General features: G+C 38.1%; 1 protein-coding gene across 7 annotated transcripts in view; it reads left to right on the forward strand.

The window, feature by feature from the left end:
* Syne2 (spectrin repeat containing nuclear envelope protein 2) overlaps positions 1 to 17,175 on the forward strand; it is a 335,155-nt gene that overhangs the window by 103,346 nt on the left and 214,634 nt on the right. For all 7 annotated transcript variants that reach the window (XM_013067744.3, XM_021247771.2, XM_087195248.1 and 4 more), the window contains 2 exons: positions 15,233 to 15,391; positions 15,672 to 15,842. In XM_013067744.3, the coding sequence (XP_012923198.2) occupies positions 15,233 to 15,391; positions 15,672 to 15,842 (330 nt within the window). The remainder of the gene's footprint in view (positions 1 to 15,232; positions 15,392 to 15,671; positions 15,843 to 17,175) is intronic.

Here is a 17,175-nt window from a genome sequence, read left to right on the forward strand (position 1 = left end):
AGGCTAAGATGGGAAGTTCCTGAGACACAGAATTTACATTGTTTTTCTAAATCTATATTTCTGAAAGGTATATATTTCATCATCTTGTGTTTTTATTGTTTATAAGAGAAATAACTTTTATTGCTTTGAAAATATATACTTATGAAAATAAAAAATGACATCATTTCATCTGGCAGTGTTTTGCTAATTCCATTTTTTGTTATTTGGAATTTATTTTAGTGAAAAGGGTGGAAATTCAATATTTTAAAATATTTTTAAATATTTTAAAACTTAAAATTATTTAAAGATGTTTCTAAAACAATAACAATAAAAGCCACCACCATGTATTTTGTCCCTCACTGATTAAACATCATTATACAGGGTATAACTATATTTGTTTTTCTTTTCTATTTTTTTTTGGTACGGGGGATCAAACTCAGGACCTTTAGCTCGCGAGGCAGGTGGCAGAACCACTGAGCTAAATTCCCGGCCCAGTACAACTGTATTTTAATGATGCAAGACCTAGTTTGGACTACGATAATAATACATCACAACAGCATAGATCCTGAAAATACAACCATGCCGAAATACATTTCTCTCTTTTTATTCATTAAATTTGTTGGTGCATTTTAGGTATACAGTATGATGACATTCATCATTGGGAATTTGTACCTTTACATGATATAACTTGGTTCTTAATTTTTTCAAAATATACTTCTCTCAATAAAGAATTATATTAAGTAAATATTGGATCAAAGAATTTGATCAAGTTATATTCTAAAGTAAGAAATGCAAGTTGCACAATGTGAATAATGTGATTCTATTTGTATTTGTGAAACAGTTGTGTTTCTATATTTTATGTTTTTACATCCATAGAAAAATATCTCTAATAATATAAAAAAGTAGATCTCTCTGTCTTAATCCTACATTATGCCTAGTTGTTAGTATAGTTTCTGGCCTATTGTGGATATAAAATAAATATTTTAAATGTATGTGAGTATGATTGATTAGGTGACAAGCAAAGGGAGGGGAGGGAGAGAGAGGACCTTTTCATTTATAGGCTGTACCTTTGTATTCTTGTTTGAATTTTTATTTAACATGAGCTTTTCTTTTGCTGTAAAAAAATGATAAATGGGCCCAGGGATTTAGCTCAGTGCCCTGCAAGCGCAAGGACCCGAGTTTGATCCCCAGTACCAAAAAAAAAAAAGATAAATGAATGTTTTAATTTCAGAAAATTAAAATCATTGCCATTCTACAACCCTAAGATCAGTAAGATCAACCTTTTTGTAGTTGATATTGCATAAAATAATTTGTTATACCCATGCCATCCTTGAGTTGTAATTAAAAATTTCTTTATTTTGGTAACTTGACAACTGCTAAGTAGTATCCCTTGATTATTTTATTTTGTAGTTCTTTATTTACATGGGAGATTGAATTACCTTTCATAGCATTAGGCATGAAATTCTGTGATTTACCTGTTATTTCATTTTCAGAGTTTCCTTTGGCTTCTTGGAATTTTATTGAATTACATGAGCTCTTTGAATTGTGATCCATTTTCGTTTCAGTGACAAATACTTTTACTAAGTTGTTGACTTTTAAGTAGTTTATTTTGCAGAGATTTATATATTGATGTAATCATGTCTTTCTCTACTTTTTTATTTTTGGTACCAGAGATCAAACTTGGGACCTTGTGCTTGCAAGCCAGGCGGTGGAACCACTGAGCTAAATCCCTGGCTTCTACTTTTTTTTTTTAAGGTACTGGGGCTTGGACCCAGGGCCTTCGCACTGAGCTGTCCCCAGCCCTTTTTATATTATTTATCTTGAGACAGGGTCCTGCTGAGTTGCCTGGGCTGGGCTTCAATTGCAGCCCTTTGTGGGCACTGGGATTACAGGCATACGCCTCCACAGCTGGCTCTTTCTCTACTCTTCTACCTAGAAAGCCTCTTCAGCCCAGACAGATTGATCTTTGTGGAGAATTTGTTCTTCATGTGGCTTCATCTTTTATCGATAACTTCCTGATTTATCTGGAATATGTGATATGTTGCATAAGGCATAGTTTTTTAAAAAATAAAATCATTTATTTAGTGGATGTTTTTCCTTTCTCCCTCTCTATTTTTTTCTGCATATTGGCTGTACAAGTTAAGGAGTTTCATCTTGCCAGATTTGTATATGCACATAGCATACTTTATTCATTGCCCCTCATCACCTTCTTTTGCCACTCTCTTCCCCGGTTTCACATTTTGTGAGAGTATTTCAATGAGAGTAATGTATTTCTTGTTCATTCCCCCATTTCTTATGTGTTCTCTTTCTCTGGTCTAATAATAGTCTCCCTTCTACTTTGTTGGTATCTTTTTTAGATTCCACGTATTAGGGAGAAGATGGAATATTTGTCCGAGCCTGGCATATTTTGCTCAAAATGACTTTTCAGATCCATCTATTTTTCTGCAAATGACACAATTTCATTCTCCTATGCCCCAATAATACTGTGTTGTATACAGGCGCCACATTTTCTCTATCCATCTGTCTGCTGATGGGCATCTAGGTTGATTCCATATCTTAGCTGTTGTACATTGTGCTGCAATAAACATGGGTATGCAGACATCCCCCTAGTGTGCTGGCTTTAATTTTTTCTGAGTATGATGTATAGCAAGGAATGGTATAGCTGGATCAAGTGGTAGCTCTAGTTTTAGTCTTTTCAGGAATTTCCATATTGATTTTTATAGTAGCTATAGAAATTTATATATACCAACAGTATAGAAGGGTTCCTTGTTCCTCTTGTCCTTCACAGCATTTATTGTTTCTGTATTCTTGATGATAGCCATTCTGACTGCGGAGAGTGAAATCTTAATGCAGTTTTGACTTGCATTTCCCTAATAGTTACAGGTGTTGGATATTTTTCATATATCCTTATTGACCTTATTGTACTACTTCTTTTGAGAAGTGTTCAGTTCTTTTATTTATTCATTTATTGATTGGGCTATTTGATTTTTTTCAAGTTTTTTATATATTCTAGATATTAATCCTCTGTTGCCAGAGGATTTGTAGCTGACAAAGGTTTTCTCCCATTCTGTAGTCTGTCTCTTCACTCTGTTGATTGTTTCCCTTGTGCAGAAACTTAAGTTTAGTATAGTTCCATTTATTGATTCTTGCTATTATTTCCTATACTATTGAAGCACTATTCAAGAAGTCTTTGCCTGTGCCTATGGCTTTAAGTGTTTCTCTTGTTTTCTTTTGGTAGTTTTGAAATTTCAGGTCTTATGCCTACATCTTTGATCCAACTTGAATTGATTTTTATACAGGGTGAGAGATAAGCGATCTAGTTTCAGTCTCCTGCAAATGGTTATCCAGTTTTTCAAGAATCATTTGTTAATGAAGCTGTCTTTTCTCCAACTTATATTTTTGGCTCCTTTGTCAGAATCAGATGACTAGTTGTGTGGGTTTGTTTCTGTGTCCCCAATTTTGTCCCATTGGTGTCCCGTTGTTTATTTTTGTGCCAATACCATGCTGTTTTTGTTGCAGTGGCTTTGTAGTATAATTTGAAATCAGGTATTGTGATGCCTCTAGCCTTGCTATTTTTACTTAGGATTATTTTGCTCTGGGTTGTGTTTCCATATGAATTTTAGGTTTACTTTTTTTAGTTCTGTGAAAAATGTCAGTAGTATTTTGTGATTGAATCTGTAGATCACTTTTGGTAGCATGGCCATTTTAACAGTATTACTTCTGGCAATCCATGAACATGGGTCGTCTTTCCATCTTTTAGTTTCTTTAATTTCTTTCTTTAGTGTTTTGAAATTCTCATTGTAGAGGTCTTTCACTTCCTTGATTAAATTGATCCCTGGGTCAATTTTTAAAATTTTTTACTTTTGAAGCTATTATGAATGGAATTGTTTTCCTGATTTCTTTTTCAGCTAGTCCATTATTGGTGTAGAGAAAAGCGATTGAATTTTTTTTCCCCCAGTACCAGGGATTGAACTCAGCTCTTCGTGCTTGCCAGGCAGTTGCAGCACCACTGAGCTAAATCCCCGGCTGGAGGAATTGAATTTTTTTTTTGTTACTAGGAGTCGAACCTGGGACCTTTCGCTTGTGAGGCAGGTGGTGGAACCACTGAGCTAAATCACTGGCCTGCAATTGAATTTTTAATGCTGATTTTATATTCTGCTACTTTGTTGAATTTATTATCAGCTGTAAAAAGTCTTTTGATGGAATCTTTAGGGTTTCCTAACTATAGAATCTTATCTTCTGCAAACAAGGATAATTTGACTTATTTTCCTATTTGTATCCCTTTTATTGCTTCCTCTTTCCTAATTGTTCGAGCTGAAATTTTAAGAACTAGATTGAAAAGAAGTAGGGAGAATAGGCATTCTTGCCTCATCCTGATTTTACAGGAAGTGCTTTCAATATTTCTCCATTCAGAATGATGTTTGCTGTAGATTTGTCTTACACACATTTGCTATATTGAGGAATGATCCTTAATACCTAGTTTCTTCAAGGATTTTATTATGAAGAGATGTTCAATTTCCCCCAAAGCTTTTCTGCATCAATCAAGATAATCATGTGATTTTTATCCTTGATTCTATTTGTATATTAATTTGCATATGTTGAAACATCCTTGTATTTCTGGAATGAAACCAGCTTGATCATGGTATATGATCTTTTTAAAGTATTGAATTCTGTTGGCAAAAAAAAATTATTTTTAAGTTTTTTGTTTTTGTTTTTGTTTTGAGACAGGATCTTGCTCAGTTTAGGCTGGCCTTGAACTCACTCATTATGTAGCCCCAGCTGGCCTCAGACTTATAGCAATCCTCCTGCCTCAGCCTCCCAAGTACTGGGATTACAAGTATATACCACCACACCTGGTGCACAGATTTTATTGAAGATTTTTACATTATGTTCATTAAGGATATTGGTATATACTTTTCTTTTTTGTTGTGTCCTTGTCCAGTTTGGTATCAGAGTGATGATGGCCTCATTGATGATTTTGGAAGCATTCCTGCCTTTTCTGTTTCATGGAATACTTTGAGGAACATTGGTATTAGTTATTCTTTAAAGGTCTGGTAAAATTCAGCAATGAATCTATTTTCTTCTGCACTTTTTATTGTTGAGACATTACTGCTTTAGTCTCTTTGCTTGTTATCGATCTGTTTTGGTTTTTTATATCCTCTTACTTCAGTTTGGTCATATGTGCCCAGAAATTTATCCATTGCTTCTAGGTTCTCCAATTTATTAAGATACTGGTTTTCCCACACCCACTTTTAGGTGAAGTTTCTGTGAGGTCTGTTGGGTGTACATCCTGCAGCTTATTGGCTTAAAATGTATGCTCCTTTGTTGTGGTCTCTCTTTAGGGCCAGTCAGGAGAAAGAAGGACCAGAAGTGCAATTGTTTTGATACTGAATATTATTGCCAAGTGTCTTTTTGAAATAAAGAACCAGTCCCTCTAAAAAAAAAAAAAAGATACTCATTTTCAAAGTAGTTCTTAATTGGGGCCTTGGATTTAGCTCAGTGGTTCTGACCCCTGCTTCGCAAGCACAAGGTCCCAAGTTTGATACCAGGTACCAAAACAAACAAAAACCACCCCCGCAAAAAACCCCACAAAGTAGTCCTTAATAATTCTGTTTCTGTGGTGTCTGTTGTAACATTACCATTTTCACGTCTAATTGTATTGATTTGGATTGTTTCTTTCTTTTGGTTTGGCTAAATGTTTATCAATCTGTTTATCTTTTTGAAGAACCAACTCTTTGTTTCATTGATTCTGTGTATTGTTCTTCTAGTCTCTAGCTCATTAATTTTAGCTGTGATCTTTGTTATTTCTTTCCTTCTATTGAGTTTCCTTTCAGTTTGTGCTTTTTTTCCCCCCAGAACCTTGAGGTGCATCACTAGGTTATTTATTTGGGATTGCACTGAGTTTTTGATGTAGGCTCATATAGCTATAAACTTAGAACTGCTTTTCTTGTATCTCAGAGGTTCCAGTATGTTGTATTTTCATTTTCATTTAATTCTAGGAATTAAAAAATTTCCTCCCTGAGTTTTTCAATGACTCACCAATCAGTCAAAAGTGAATTGTTTAATCTCCATATGTTTATATAGTTTCTATTGCTATTTATCTCTGTTTTTATTCCATTATAATTGAATAATATACAAGAAATTATTTAGCTTTCTATATTCATTACAGGTTGCTTTATGTACTAAAATATCCATTTTGGAAAATGCTCCATGAACTGCTGAACTGTGTAATCTGTAATTGTTGGATGGAATGTTCTATAGACATCCGTTAAGTCCTTTTGACTTATGGTGTAGTTTAACTTTGATATTTGTTTTTTGGTGTTTTTTTTTTATCTGCGTGACTATTTATTGGTGAGAATAGAGTATTCAAGTCACCCAGTATTGTTATATTGGATCCTATATATCCCCTTATATTGAGTAGTGTTTGTTTTATGGAATTGAGTACATTGATGTTTGGTGTGTATATACAAGTAATTGTTATATCTTCTTTTTTTGGTACCGGGGATCGAACTCATGACCTTGTACTTGCAAGGCAGGTGCAGTGCCACAAAGCTAAATCCCTGGCCCATGTTATATCTACTTGATAGATTGTTCCCTCTACCAATATAATGACTTCTTTGTCTCATCTGACTAATTTTGTCTTGAAGTATCTGTCATCATCACATATGAGTATAGCTATTCCTGCTTGCTTTCAGATTCCATTTCCATAGAATATTCTTTTCCATCTTTTTCATTTTCAGTTTGTGTCTATCTTTGCTAATGAGATACGTTTCTTACAAGCAGCAAAGAGCTGGGTATTGCTTTTATTTTATTTCATTTTACTTTTTAATAGTAGCAAAGTTTTATTAAAGGTAGGAAAAAAATGGGCTTTCCAGAGTGAGTTTGGGCCAAGTGAAAATAGGAAAAGAAGTAAATTCTACAGCATGTGGGTGGGCCACCATGCAAGAGAGAACATAGTGGCAAAAACTCAATATGAACTGTACTTTTTGTATCATCCACTCCTCAGGCCGATATGAGGTCTAGGCCATTCTGTTGAAAACTTGCCCAAGTTCTTGTGAGGAGTCCTCATGCAGGACTTTGGAAATTGCTCTGCACATGTGTTCCAGAATCTTGTCATGCCTCCTTTCCCACCCAGTTTTTGCCATGCCCTACTTTTCTGTCTCATTTCCCCCGAGAGATACATTTCCCCCTAATTTTTAGGGAATCCTAGGGGGAATGGAGATCTGTTTTCTGCAGCTTCTTCCAGCTGTAAGGGGTTGTAGACCTTATCTATTGGGGATTATGTGCTCTCCAGCTACCTTGGGGTGCTGTGGCTCACTGGCTTGGTTGAAGAGAAAAACTGTTAGAAGACAATGAGAAAAGAATTAGTGACTATTGAGGTGCCTGTTTGATGGGAGAATAAAAGTAACTTTACTATTATGTTGGGGATGTAGAATGCACATATGAGGAGCAGGTCAGATTTCCTCAGTTCTTGTGGAGGACAAAGTATGGCAAAGAGCGAAATTAGATAAATTATCAAGAGCCCGAGAGCCATAGCCTTAGCAAGATTACCCACATAATGGATCTAATTAAAAAAGGGAGCTTCAGTACAGGTGCCCATTTAAGCTGTGGTGAATTAGTGTCATTAGTGATTCTATTTATCTGCAACCAGAGCTATACTGGAGCCTTGCTTTCTGAAGAGGAGCCTCAGGCCTACCAGAGGTTCTCAGGAATGGCTTTCTTCATAGTTCTGTGGAAATTCTAGTGACCATTTCCCATGTAGGATTCTTATAGCTTGTCACTGCATCCCTTGAGGGAAGGACCAGAATGGTTCCTCAGGAGAATAAGGCTAGGATCTTGAGGGGCCCTTTCTTGTGTCCCTATCAGTTTCTTGATATCCCAAAGAGACTTGAGACATATCTCCTTGATATCTCTTACAATGCATGACTGCGACCTGATTGTGAAGGTGGACTACCTTTAGAACTTGCAGAATTTCCCGCTTGTATTTTATAGATGATTGCTTCTTAGTCAGAAAACTCCCTTCCAGATTGCTGCATAAGCATGAAGCACCAGAAAAGCACATTTGGAGTCTGTATAGTTATGAAGGTTCCAATTCCTAATGTGCCTAAGTAAAAGCTATGAACTCTGCTCTTTGAACAGAGGTCCCTGAGAGAAATTGACCTCAGAAACCTGTTGTATACTAACAATTGCATAACATGCCTTTCAGTGTCCTTCTTGGACAAAGCTATTCCATCAATGAGCCACACTTCCTCAGGGTCTTGGAGAGGCAGGTCACTGATGTCCTGCCTGCTTGCATAGGTCTCAGAAATCACTTGTTCAAAAGAGTGGCTAACTTCTGGGCCTGTAGGCATCAGAGAGGCAAGATTAAGAGTATTGCACATTTCTACAATAGCCACAGGAGTATCTAAGAGCATGGCCTGATACTTGGAAAGCCATTCCTCTCTTAAGCACAAGTAACCTTTGGTCCCAAGAATTGGTTTCCTCCATTAGCATAGCTATAGTTGCTTCTGCTTTCAGGAAGGGTGGCCATTCAGTAGCTACTCCATCTAATTTTTTGAAAAGTATGCCACTGGGCAGAGTTCTTGTCCTAGCCTTTGGGTCAAGACATCCAAAGCAATTCCTCTCTTGTGTTATATGTAGAGAAAGAAGGGTTTTCTTCAGTCAGGTATTCCATTATACCATGCAGAAGGATCTACCTGTTGGCTAATTAGGTCAGGGAGACCTGGCATAGTTCCAACAGGTAAAACCCATTTTGACCTTTGCCTGAATTTGAGAATTGCCCCCCAATTTTGCAAATCTCTTTCTAGCAAGGGAGTAGGACACTGTGCGACAATTAGAAACTCATGGCCTTCAAAGTGACACTTCAGAGCAGCAGTAAAGAATCTCTGACTAGGGGTCCTCTTGACCCCAACTATGGCTATAGATTTAGAGGAGGGTTTTCCAGAGAAGTCAAAATAGAATGAAGTAATTGAATTGGCTCACCCATGATATCCAGCATTCCACAGGGTTCCTCACAGGAGATGGTAATATCTCTGAACAGGGGCATTGTAGATTCCCTTGGGTCTCTTCAGAGCAAGAAACAAAGGTTTTGGCTAGCCTGTGCTCTTGAGCAGGGACAGGCAACCCTCCAGTACCGTGAGTCAGGCACATTGGCTGCCTGACACTCAGAGCAGTGCCTAGGTGCTGTCTTGGTCCAGTCAGGTGCCCAGTGTACAGATTTCTTTTTCTTTTTCTTTTTCTTTTTTCTGTACCCGGGATTGAACTCAGAACCTTGTCCTTGCCAGGCAGATACTATAGTGCTGAGCTATATGCCTGGCCCACAGACTTCTTGAACTTAAAATGGGAACCTCTGTTTTCCTTGGGTTTCACCTTAGATGACCTGGCAAGTTTAAAGCATTGCCAGTTGTGATGGCTATAATTCTAGCTTTTCTCTTTTGACCCTCCTCCAGATTGTGATTATTGAACACAGAAAAGGCTATGTCCAGCAATTGGGTAATAGGGACCTGGGCTCCCATCTGAAGTTTCTTTGTTAAACAGTTGGGAGAGATACCCATATCTCTCGAAGAGACAGGTAGGGTTCTGAGGAAAGAATCATCAAAGATATTTTGGTCTTCCTTGAGACCCTCTAAATACCATAGTTTCTAGGCTTTTCCTGAGATCAAGGATCACAAAAGCCTGAACATAAGTGATTTCACACCACCTTCTAGGTTTTAAGCAGAAATGGTTTAACTGAAAAATAGTCTTATAATTTAAACTGCCATCCCACACCCATCTCTCACCATTTTCTAGTTCATGTTGAACTCAGCCCTATTGCAATAGTAGATAAGCTATTCCTTTTTTAAATTGGCATAGTCAAGCTTTCCCATTGACCAAGGATACGGCCTCATGGTGAAATCAGTGGAATCTGTGGGATGTAGTTCATGAGGTAGTTCGTGTAGTTCACACTTCTTTTGGGGCCTATAGAGACACCTAGGCCTCACGTCTTTAAGATGGCATCCCATGCAGAAGGGGGAGACAGGATTTGAGCCCACAAAGTGTCACTTGTGAGGCTCAAGTATTTAGACATCTCTGTCTAAAGTTGGGATGATGCCAGCATCTTTTATAAAAGGATAGAAGAAAACCCCACTGAGGACTTTTTGTCTCCATACTGGGGCCCACTAACTCCTTAGAGAGAGGAGTATCAGGCCACTTGATGGCTCTACCTAGCCCTTTGAATTCCATGAGATCAGTGTGGACTCTCTCCCCATCATTATATTTACCCTGATAGTAAAATCCTTGGTACTTTGTTTAAGACAGTAGAGATGGAAAAAAACCTTTAAAAATCCTAAGAATGACTTACAGTCACTTGAGTTATGTTTTACTGACTGCTCTTTCGTTTTGCTCAGGCCGTCAGGCATATGTTTCTAAATTACCTGCATTTTGTAAGAAGAAACAAGGAAGACAAACAAACATGGTGGAACCCCACATGGCTGATCTAAAGTGGGTGGCCAGTCATGTGACAAGATGGTGGACAGTCATGTGCTGAGAGTAGATGATGACTCTGACTAAGATAGCACCCTGGGAAAGAAATGGCAGAAAGAGGAGAAGAGCATAGAAGAGACTTTGAGAACAAAAAGGAGTGAAGTGGGGTGGGTGGCTACTCAGGCAGGCTACCAAGTTACCAACAGCTATTTTCTCCCAAAAGTTAGAAAGCTGAGCAAAGTGTCATGGAGATCTGAAACATGGGGGTCAAAAAGCATACTAAACTATAATAGGCTCTCTGGCTGTTCTTTACTGATTTGTGCCCACAATGAGTGACCAAAAATGGGAAAGAGAAGGGAGAGATATACAGGCCTGTAGGCCTCTTACAGCTGGAAATAAGAGGCCTTCCATTCCCCTTCCCCACACATGGTAAGAAAAGCAGGAAACAATTCCTGTCATCATGAGAAGAATCTCCTCTCCTGAATTCCCCAGCTTAGTGAAGAGAGACAGGGAAAAGGAAAAGGAAAAAAAAAAACTTCATGAATTTTAGAGAGAAACAAACAAAAACAATGTGCCCTAAGGGCCACTGGCTGGCTAAGGGCCATCTCCTGGCTGGCTAAGCCAAATGTTACTGGTTTTAGGGTGCTGGAATCTCCTTCTAGAAGTGGTTTCTAGGTTCTTTTTGTCCTGAGCAAAGACTTGGTCAAGACAAGCACAAATGGCAGCAAAGTTTTATTAAAGGTGGGAAAAGAAACAGCCTCTGCAGAGTGAGTTTGGGCAAAGTAAAAGTTGGAAAAGAAGTACCGTGCACCCTACATTGTGAGGGTGGGCCACCATGCAAGGGAGAAAGGACACAGTGGCTGGGGATTGTTTTTAAATCTAATCTTTCAGTTTGTGTCGTTTTTTATCCTAATGTAATGCAAGTATATATTTATAAAGAAAATATAAAAAGCACTCTTCTGTGAAAAAAACACAAAATTTTGTAACAAAATAATTGGGGAATAACAATAATTAATATACTGTGTATCATGTTCTTAAAAGAATAGCCAAAATGTTACTTAGAGTAGAAGTCTTATACACAAAAGACACCCTCTTAAAAGAAGAAACAAATATGAACAAAGAGAAGCTAGTAGCATAAGTGAAACAAATTAACATGTATCTTAAAATACTTTTTAAATAGTGGAGTAGATAATTAGGGGAATTACTTGAATCAGTCTCTCTCTCTCTCTCTCCTATTTAACCTTGTATTGGTATTCTCAACTGCTTTTCTGTATTCCAATATCTGGATTGCCTGGAAAAAGGGTCATAAACAATAGTGGCTTATTCCCAAAGAATTGGGCATTGGGTCAAAGGAGCTACAAACCCCCATCATAAAAAACAAAGAAGTAGAAACAGGAGAAAACAAGGCAACACTTTTTTTTTTTTTTTTTTTTGGTACTAGGGATGAACTCGGGTCTTTGCGCTTGCGTAGCAGGCAGCGAAACCACTGAGCTAAATCCCCAGCCCTGTTGTTTTTCTGATGTTTGATTTTTTAATAATTCTTAACACTTATCTGTTCTTCCTCTTCTGTGGGTAGGATTCCTTTAAGTATCTTCTGCAGTGCTGGCTTAGTGGTCATGAATTTTAGTTTTGTTTATCTTGGAAGGTCTTTGTTTCTCCTTGGATTTTGAAGGGCAGCTTTGCTGAAAATCATAATGTAGTTTGCCAGCTATTTTCTTTCAGGGCTTGAAATACACCATTCCATTCCCTTCTGACCTTAAGGGTTTCTGCGGAGAAGTACGAAGTTATTCTAATGGGTTTGTCTCTAGAAGTGACTGGGCATTTCTCCCTTGCTGCTTCCAGTATTCTTTCCTTGTTCTGACTCTTGTCATTTTGATTATAATATGATGTGGGATTATAATATGATCTTTTCTTGTTGGACCTGATTGGGGTTGTGAGTGCTTTCTGTACAGGATATTTGTATCTTTCCCAAGGCTTGGGAAGCTTTCTGTTATTTCATTAAATAGATTTTCTATCCCATGAGTCTGAACCTTGATTTCTCTGCCACACCAAAGTTTTCTAAGTTTGGTTTTTTAACCATGTCCCACAGTTTGTGGATGTTTTGTCTGTAATTTCTGTTTTTTGTTTCCCTTTCTTAGTATCTGCGTGTAATAGTTCCTCAACCTTATCTTCAAGCTCTGAAATTCTGTCTTCTGCTTGGTCCTGTGTATTGGTGAGACTTTCCCCTGAGTTTTTGATTTGTCTTACTGTGCTTTTCATGTTCAGAATTTCTTCAGCATCTCTCTTTGTTGAAATGCCCCTTCATATCCTGCATTGTGGTCCTTATTTCATGAAGCTGTTTATTTGCATCTTCTTTTAAGTTGTTTATCATTTTATATATCAGTTCTTTTGAATTCTTTGCCATTCATCCATTTTCATATTTTTGCATTCAGTTACTAATGAACTATAGAAATTTGAAGGAATCTTGTTGCCTTGATATTTCGTGTTTTTTGTGTTTCTATGATGTATGATTGTAAACCAAAGTGAATGCTAAAATTTTTTTTTTTTTTTTTTTTTGGTACCAGGGATTGAATTTGGGGCCTTGCACTTGTGAGGCAGCTGGCAGAACCACTGAGCTAAATCCCCGGCCCAATGCTAAAATTTAAAAAATGTATTCTGGTAAAAGATACATTGCTATTTCAAAAATATTATCAGATCTGATACAAATAGAAATTAAACATTTGACCATCCAAAGTTACATCTGGGAAATATGGGAAAGGAAACTTATAGGGAAATTTCACCTATTATGAGCTGAAAAAATTATAACTGAAATTCATGAAAACTGTTATGGATTACATCTAGATGTCCCCGCAAAGCCTCATGTACTCATAGGTGAGGCTTATCAGAGGTAGCTGGATCTAGGGTGTGTGCTCCTGGGATCAAGGATGTGATGCTGGGATTGATTCATGGTGCAATGCTAAGATTAAAGCTGCCCCACCCTGGGTGTAAGTGCTATTAATCCACCTCAAAATATTTCCCTTGCTTCAAACATACTTACTCATCAGTCTTACCACTTTCTGAAGCATTTCTGAAAGTCCTCTTTCATGAGTGTCTTTAGTTGCACTGTTGTGGCTGCCTTTGTGTCCTGAATTGATTAAAAATGTTTCATGGTCATTTTGACTTTGGGGAAGAACCAGAAGTCACACGATGCCAGATCTGGTGAACCAGGTGGATGAGGACACTCTAGAATGTATTTGTGAGCCTGCCTTTCTGTTGGATGGCACTCAGCAGCAGCACTCACCATAGTTTTATCACTCACCATAAAGATACTCTCAAAAGAAGACTTCTAGAGGGCCAGGGATTTAGCTCAGTGGTGCTGCCGCCTGCCTCGCAAGCACAAGGTCCTGAGTTCAATTCCCGGTACCAAAACAAAAAAAAAAAAGAAAAGAAAAGATAAAGACTTCTAGAACTGCTTCAGCAAGTGGCAAGAGCAATGGGATGAGTGTGTTTGTAGTGAAGGGGAGTGTTTTGAGGGGGATTAATAGTAATGTGCCTTTTAGTGTAATAACTTTTTTTTAAAGACAGGGTCTTGCTATGTAGTTCAGGCTGGCCTTAAACTCACTATGTAGCCCAAATTTGTGGTGATCCTCCTGTCTCAGCTTCCCAAGAGATAGGATTACAGGTGTGCCCCACCACACCGGGCTTAGTGTAATAACTTGTTTTTGTATTTAAACACACACCATTTTTGGTTTTTTTGGGTTTTTTTGGTACTGGGCATTGAACTCGGGTCCTTGCACTTGCAAGGCAGGCGGCAGAACCACTGAGCTAAATCCCTGGCCTTCACACACCGTATTTTTAAAATCACCCTTTATTATTAAGATTTATGCGCCTGCTGGGATGAGTATCTCCTCTACTTTACTATGAGGGTCTTATTGTCCAGCCCTCTTCTGAGGCTTGTGTTTGTGGAGTCAGGCCCTCTGCCTGGGAACTGTGGTTAGCCCTCCAGGCTGCTCCCTCTTTTCTCTGCATTCTCCATGATTTTTAGCTTTCCTGTCAGATCTTTCCTGCTGCCCAGAACTCTTTTCTCTTTCTCTTATTTAAGTAGATATTTTCTAGGTATCTTGACTCTAGGTCTAAAAGAAGCTGTAATTTACTGCTGGGTTCTATTTTGCTGTGCTAATCTTGCATAAGGCACAGTTTAAAAGATTATTTTCTAGATGTAATGTTCTTTAATAACATTTATTGATTCCCTTCCCTACTAGTTTGATTTAGAACAGCTTCACTTTATTAGTATTTTGTCACCTTATTTTCTTTTTATTGACATTGTGTTCTAGTCTTTATTGAGGTGTTCACTATATGAAGAATAATGTATAAAAGACTATGTTGGTCAAAATCTGATTGAATTAATATAAAGTTTCAAAATGTTTGGGGTTTTTTGGGATTTTTTTGTTTTTAGATAGTACTGGGCATCCAACCCAAGGCTTTTGCACATGCTAGGCAAGCACTCTATCATTGAGTTATACTCTCAGCCCTTTTATTACTGTATTTTGAGTCAAGGTCTCATTAAGTAATCTAGGCTTGCCTTGAACTTGCAGTTCTCCTGCCTTAGCCTCCTGGATAGATGGAATTACAGCCATGTGCCCCTGTGCCCAGCTCAAGATGTATTTTAAAGTAACATCTGTCAGAAAATAGATTTACCTCATTGTGGATGAATAATTAACATTTTACAGTTTTCTGATGTTATTGTTAAGATTAATGTGTTAACATATGATCTGAATGTTTTCCTGTGATCCCTCTTCAATTTGTTTTGTAGCATCTCATTGCTAAAGGCTCTATGTATGAAGATCTTCTGGCCAGAACTGAAGATGCTTTACAAATGGATGTTCAGAATATTTTAGGCTCAGAGTCCCTCCAACGCATCCTTACGGCTGGCCTTCAAGCAAAGACTCAAGAAGCTAATGAGAAAATCCAGGTCCCTCTTTGATATTGTCTTTAGTGAATTTATTTCTTAAAATGGAGTGGTTAGTGGATGGGGAAGAGGAAAAGATGGTCCTGAAGCTTAGAGTTGTTTTATAAAATATTTTAAAAAATAATTTAGAGCATATTGAAGATAGAAGCGTAATAAATTAGATATGCCTGTGTCTACTGGAAAAATATAAATTGCTACTGGAAGAAAACATTTGGTAGCTTATGAATGTACTAAGAAGTTGGGCCACTTTTGAGCTTTTTGTTTTGTTTTGTTGCCTTTACAGATCACCATGGTAAAACTCACTGCAGCGTTGAAGTCAGTTGTCTTGTCACCAGAGTCAGACGTCAGGCAGAAGGTGGAAGAGTCCCAGGAGGAACTTGAGTTGTGCATGAGGACAGCTGAACAGTTACTTGCACAAAGAGAGAGCCCCAGTGGACTCATCTCAAAATACAAGGTAGGAATCCTTTCATCTCCTTGCAGAGGAAATTTATCATTACTTAAGATGTTTCCTTCACCGTAATTATATACAAAGCTACTGTAACTGGAAAAAAACTTTCCCCATTTTATACATTGTTCCCCTGAGTCTATTAAAAGTAAACATTTGAGCAAAGCATATATTAATTCAAATTTTATCACCGAGCTGCTAAGTGTACTTGGTGATAGAGTGTAAAGAGCATGACTGACTTTGACATTGAGGAAGAATTCTCAGAATTCTCTGGCTTTTTTATTTGTAAGATGGGCATCATAATGCCAGCACTATCCAGCTGCCAGCTAGGCTGCGAGGCTTTCCATGAAAATAAGGTTTGTGAAGGCACCACGCACAGCTGAAACCCTCTGAATGTATAAAAACGCTGTTATTATTAAAATGCTTTGATAAGGTATTCCTGGGTATGTACTTGTCTGTAAGTTAAAAACTCCCAGTGTTGTTTTGTCTGGAGATAGTTTCCCAGGTTTTTTTCCCTATGTTTCTTAGACAACAGCAGCATCTTAAGACATAACTAACCTGAGTATTGTAAATGCACTATTTTTCACACAATGGGAAGAACTTGGGGACAATTTGAAGCAAAGGGAAAATAGGATCTCTATTTTACTTGTTCTTTTTTTTTTTTTTTTTTTTTTGGTACCGGGGATCGAACTCGTGTGCTTGCGAGGCAGGCAGCAGAACCATTGAGCTAAATCCCCGGCCCAGGATCTCTATTTTAGAACACTGGGGAGGTGAGGTCGGACGTGGTCTTGCTCATTCACTCATTCAGCATTGAGCACAGTTATACAGACTTCAAATGAGCCAGGCATTTGGGGCAAGGTAAATGCACTAAACCGGCCCTCGCAGTCCTGCTGCTCCTGCTCTCTGTGGGAAAGGCACCCTTGCAGGAGGCTGTCTTCATTCTCATCAAGGCCTCCAGCTAGACCTTTTCTGGGCCTCAGCCTTGTTTTGCCTTCCCGGATTATTAACCACACTGGTCCTCGTTTTCAGCCATTTCGTAATTGCTTTCTCCATGACCTGTCTCCTGCTTGACCTTAATACTCCGAATTTTGCCAGCCACCAGCTGTCTTTGTTCCCTGCTTTTACTTCAAGTTACTAAGAGGGCAGAATTGACTTTAAGAGGGAGTCATTTTAAAAATAATCATGAGGCTGGATTTCAGGAGGGCAGATTCCATCTGCCAAGCAAAGGGAGACAAAAACTTTAGAGGTTCCTTGGCCCCTTCTGTAGCAGAGAAGAGCTAAGTGTTGGGTCTTGGGCTATGTTCCTCTCCTTGCCCACCTGCCTCTTGGGATTTGAGGCCAG

This window comes from Heterocephalus glaber, unplaced genomic scaffold, assembly GCF_053883595.1.
Source record: "Heterocephalus glaber isolate CG9 unplaced genomic scaffold, H.glaber_assembly_v1.0 deba00001608, whole genome shotgun sequence".
NCBI lineage: Eukaryota > Metazoa > Chordata > Mammalia > Rodentia > Bathyergidae > Heterocephalus > Heterocephalus glaber.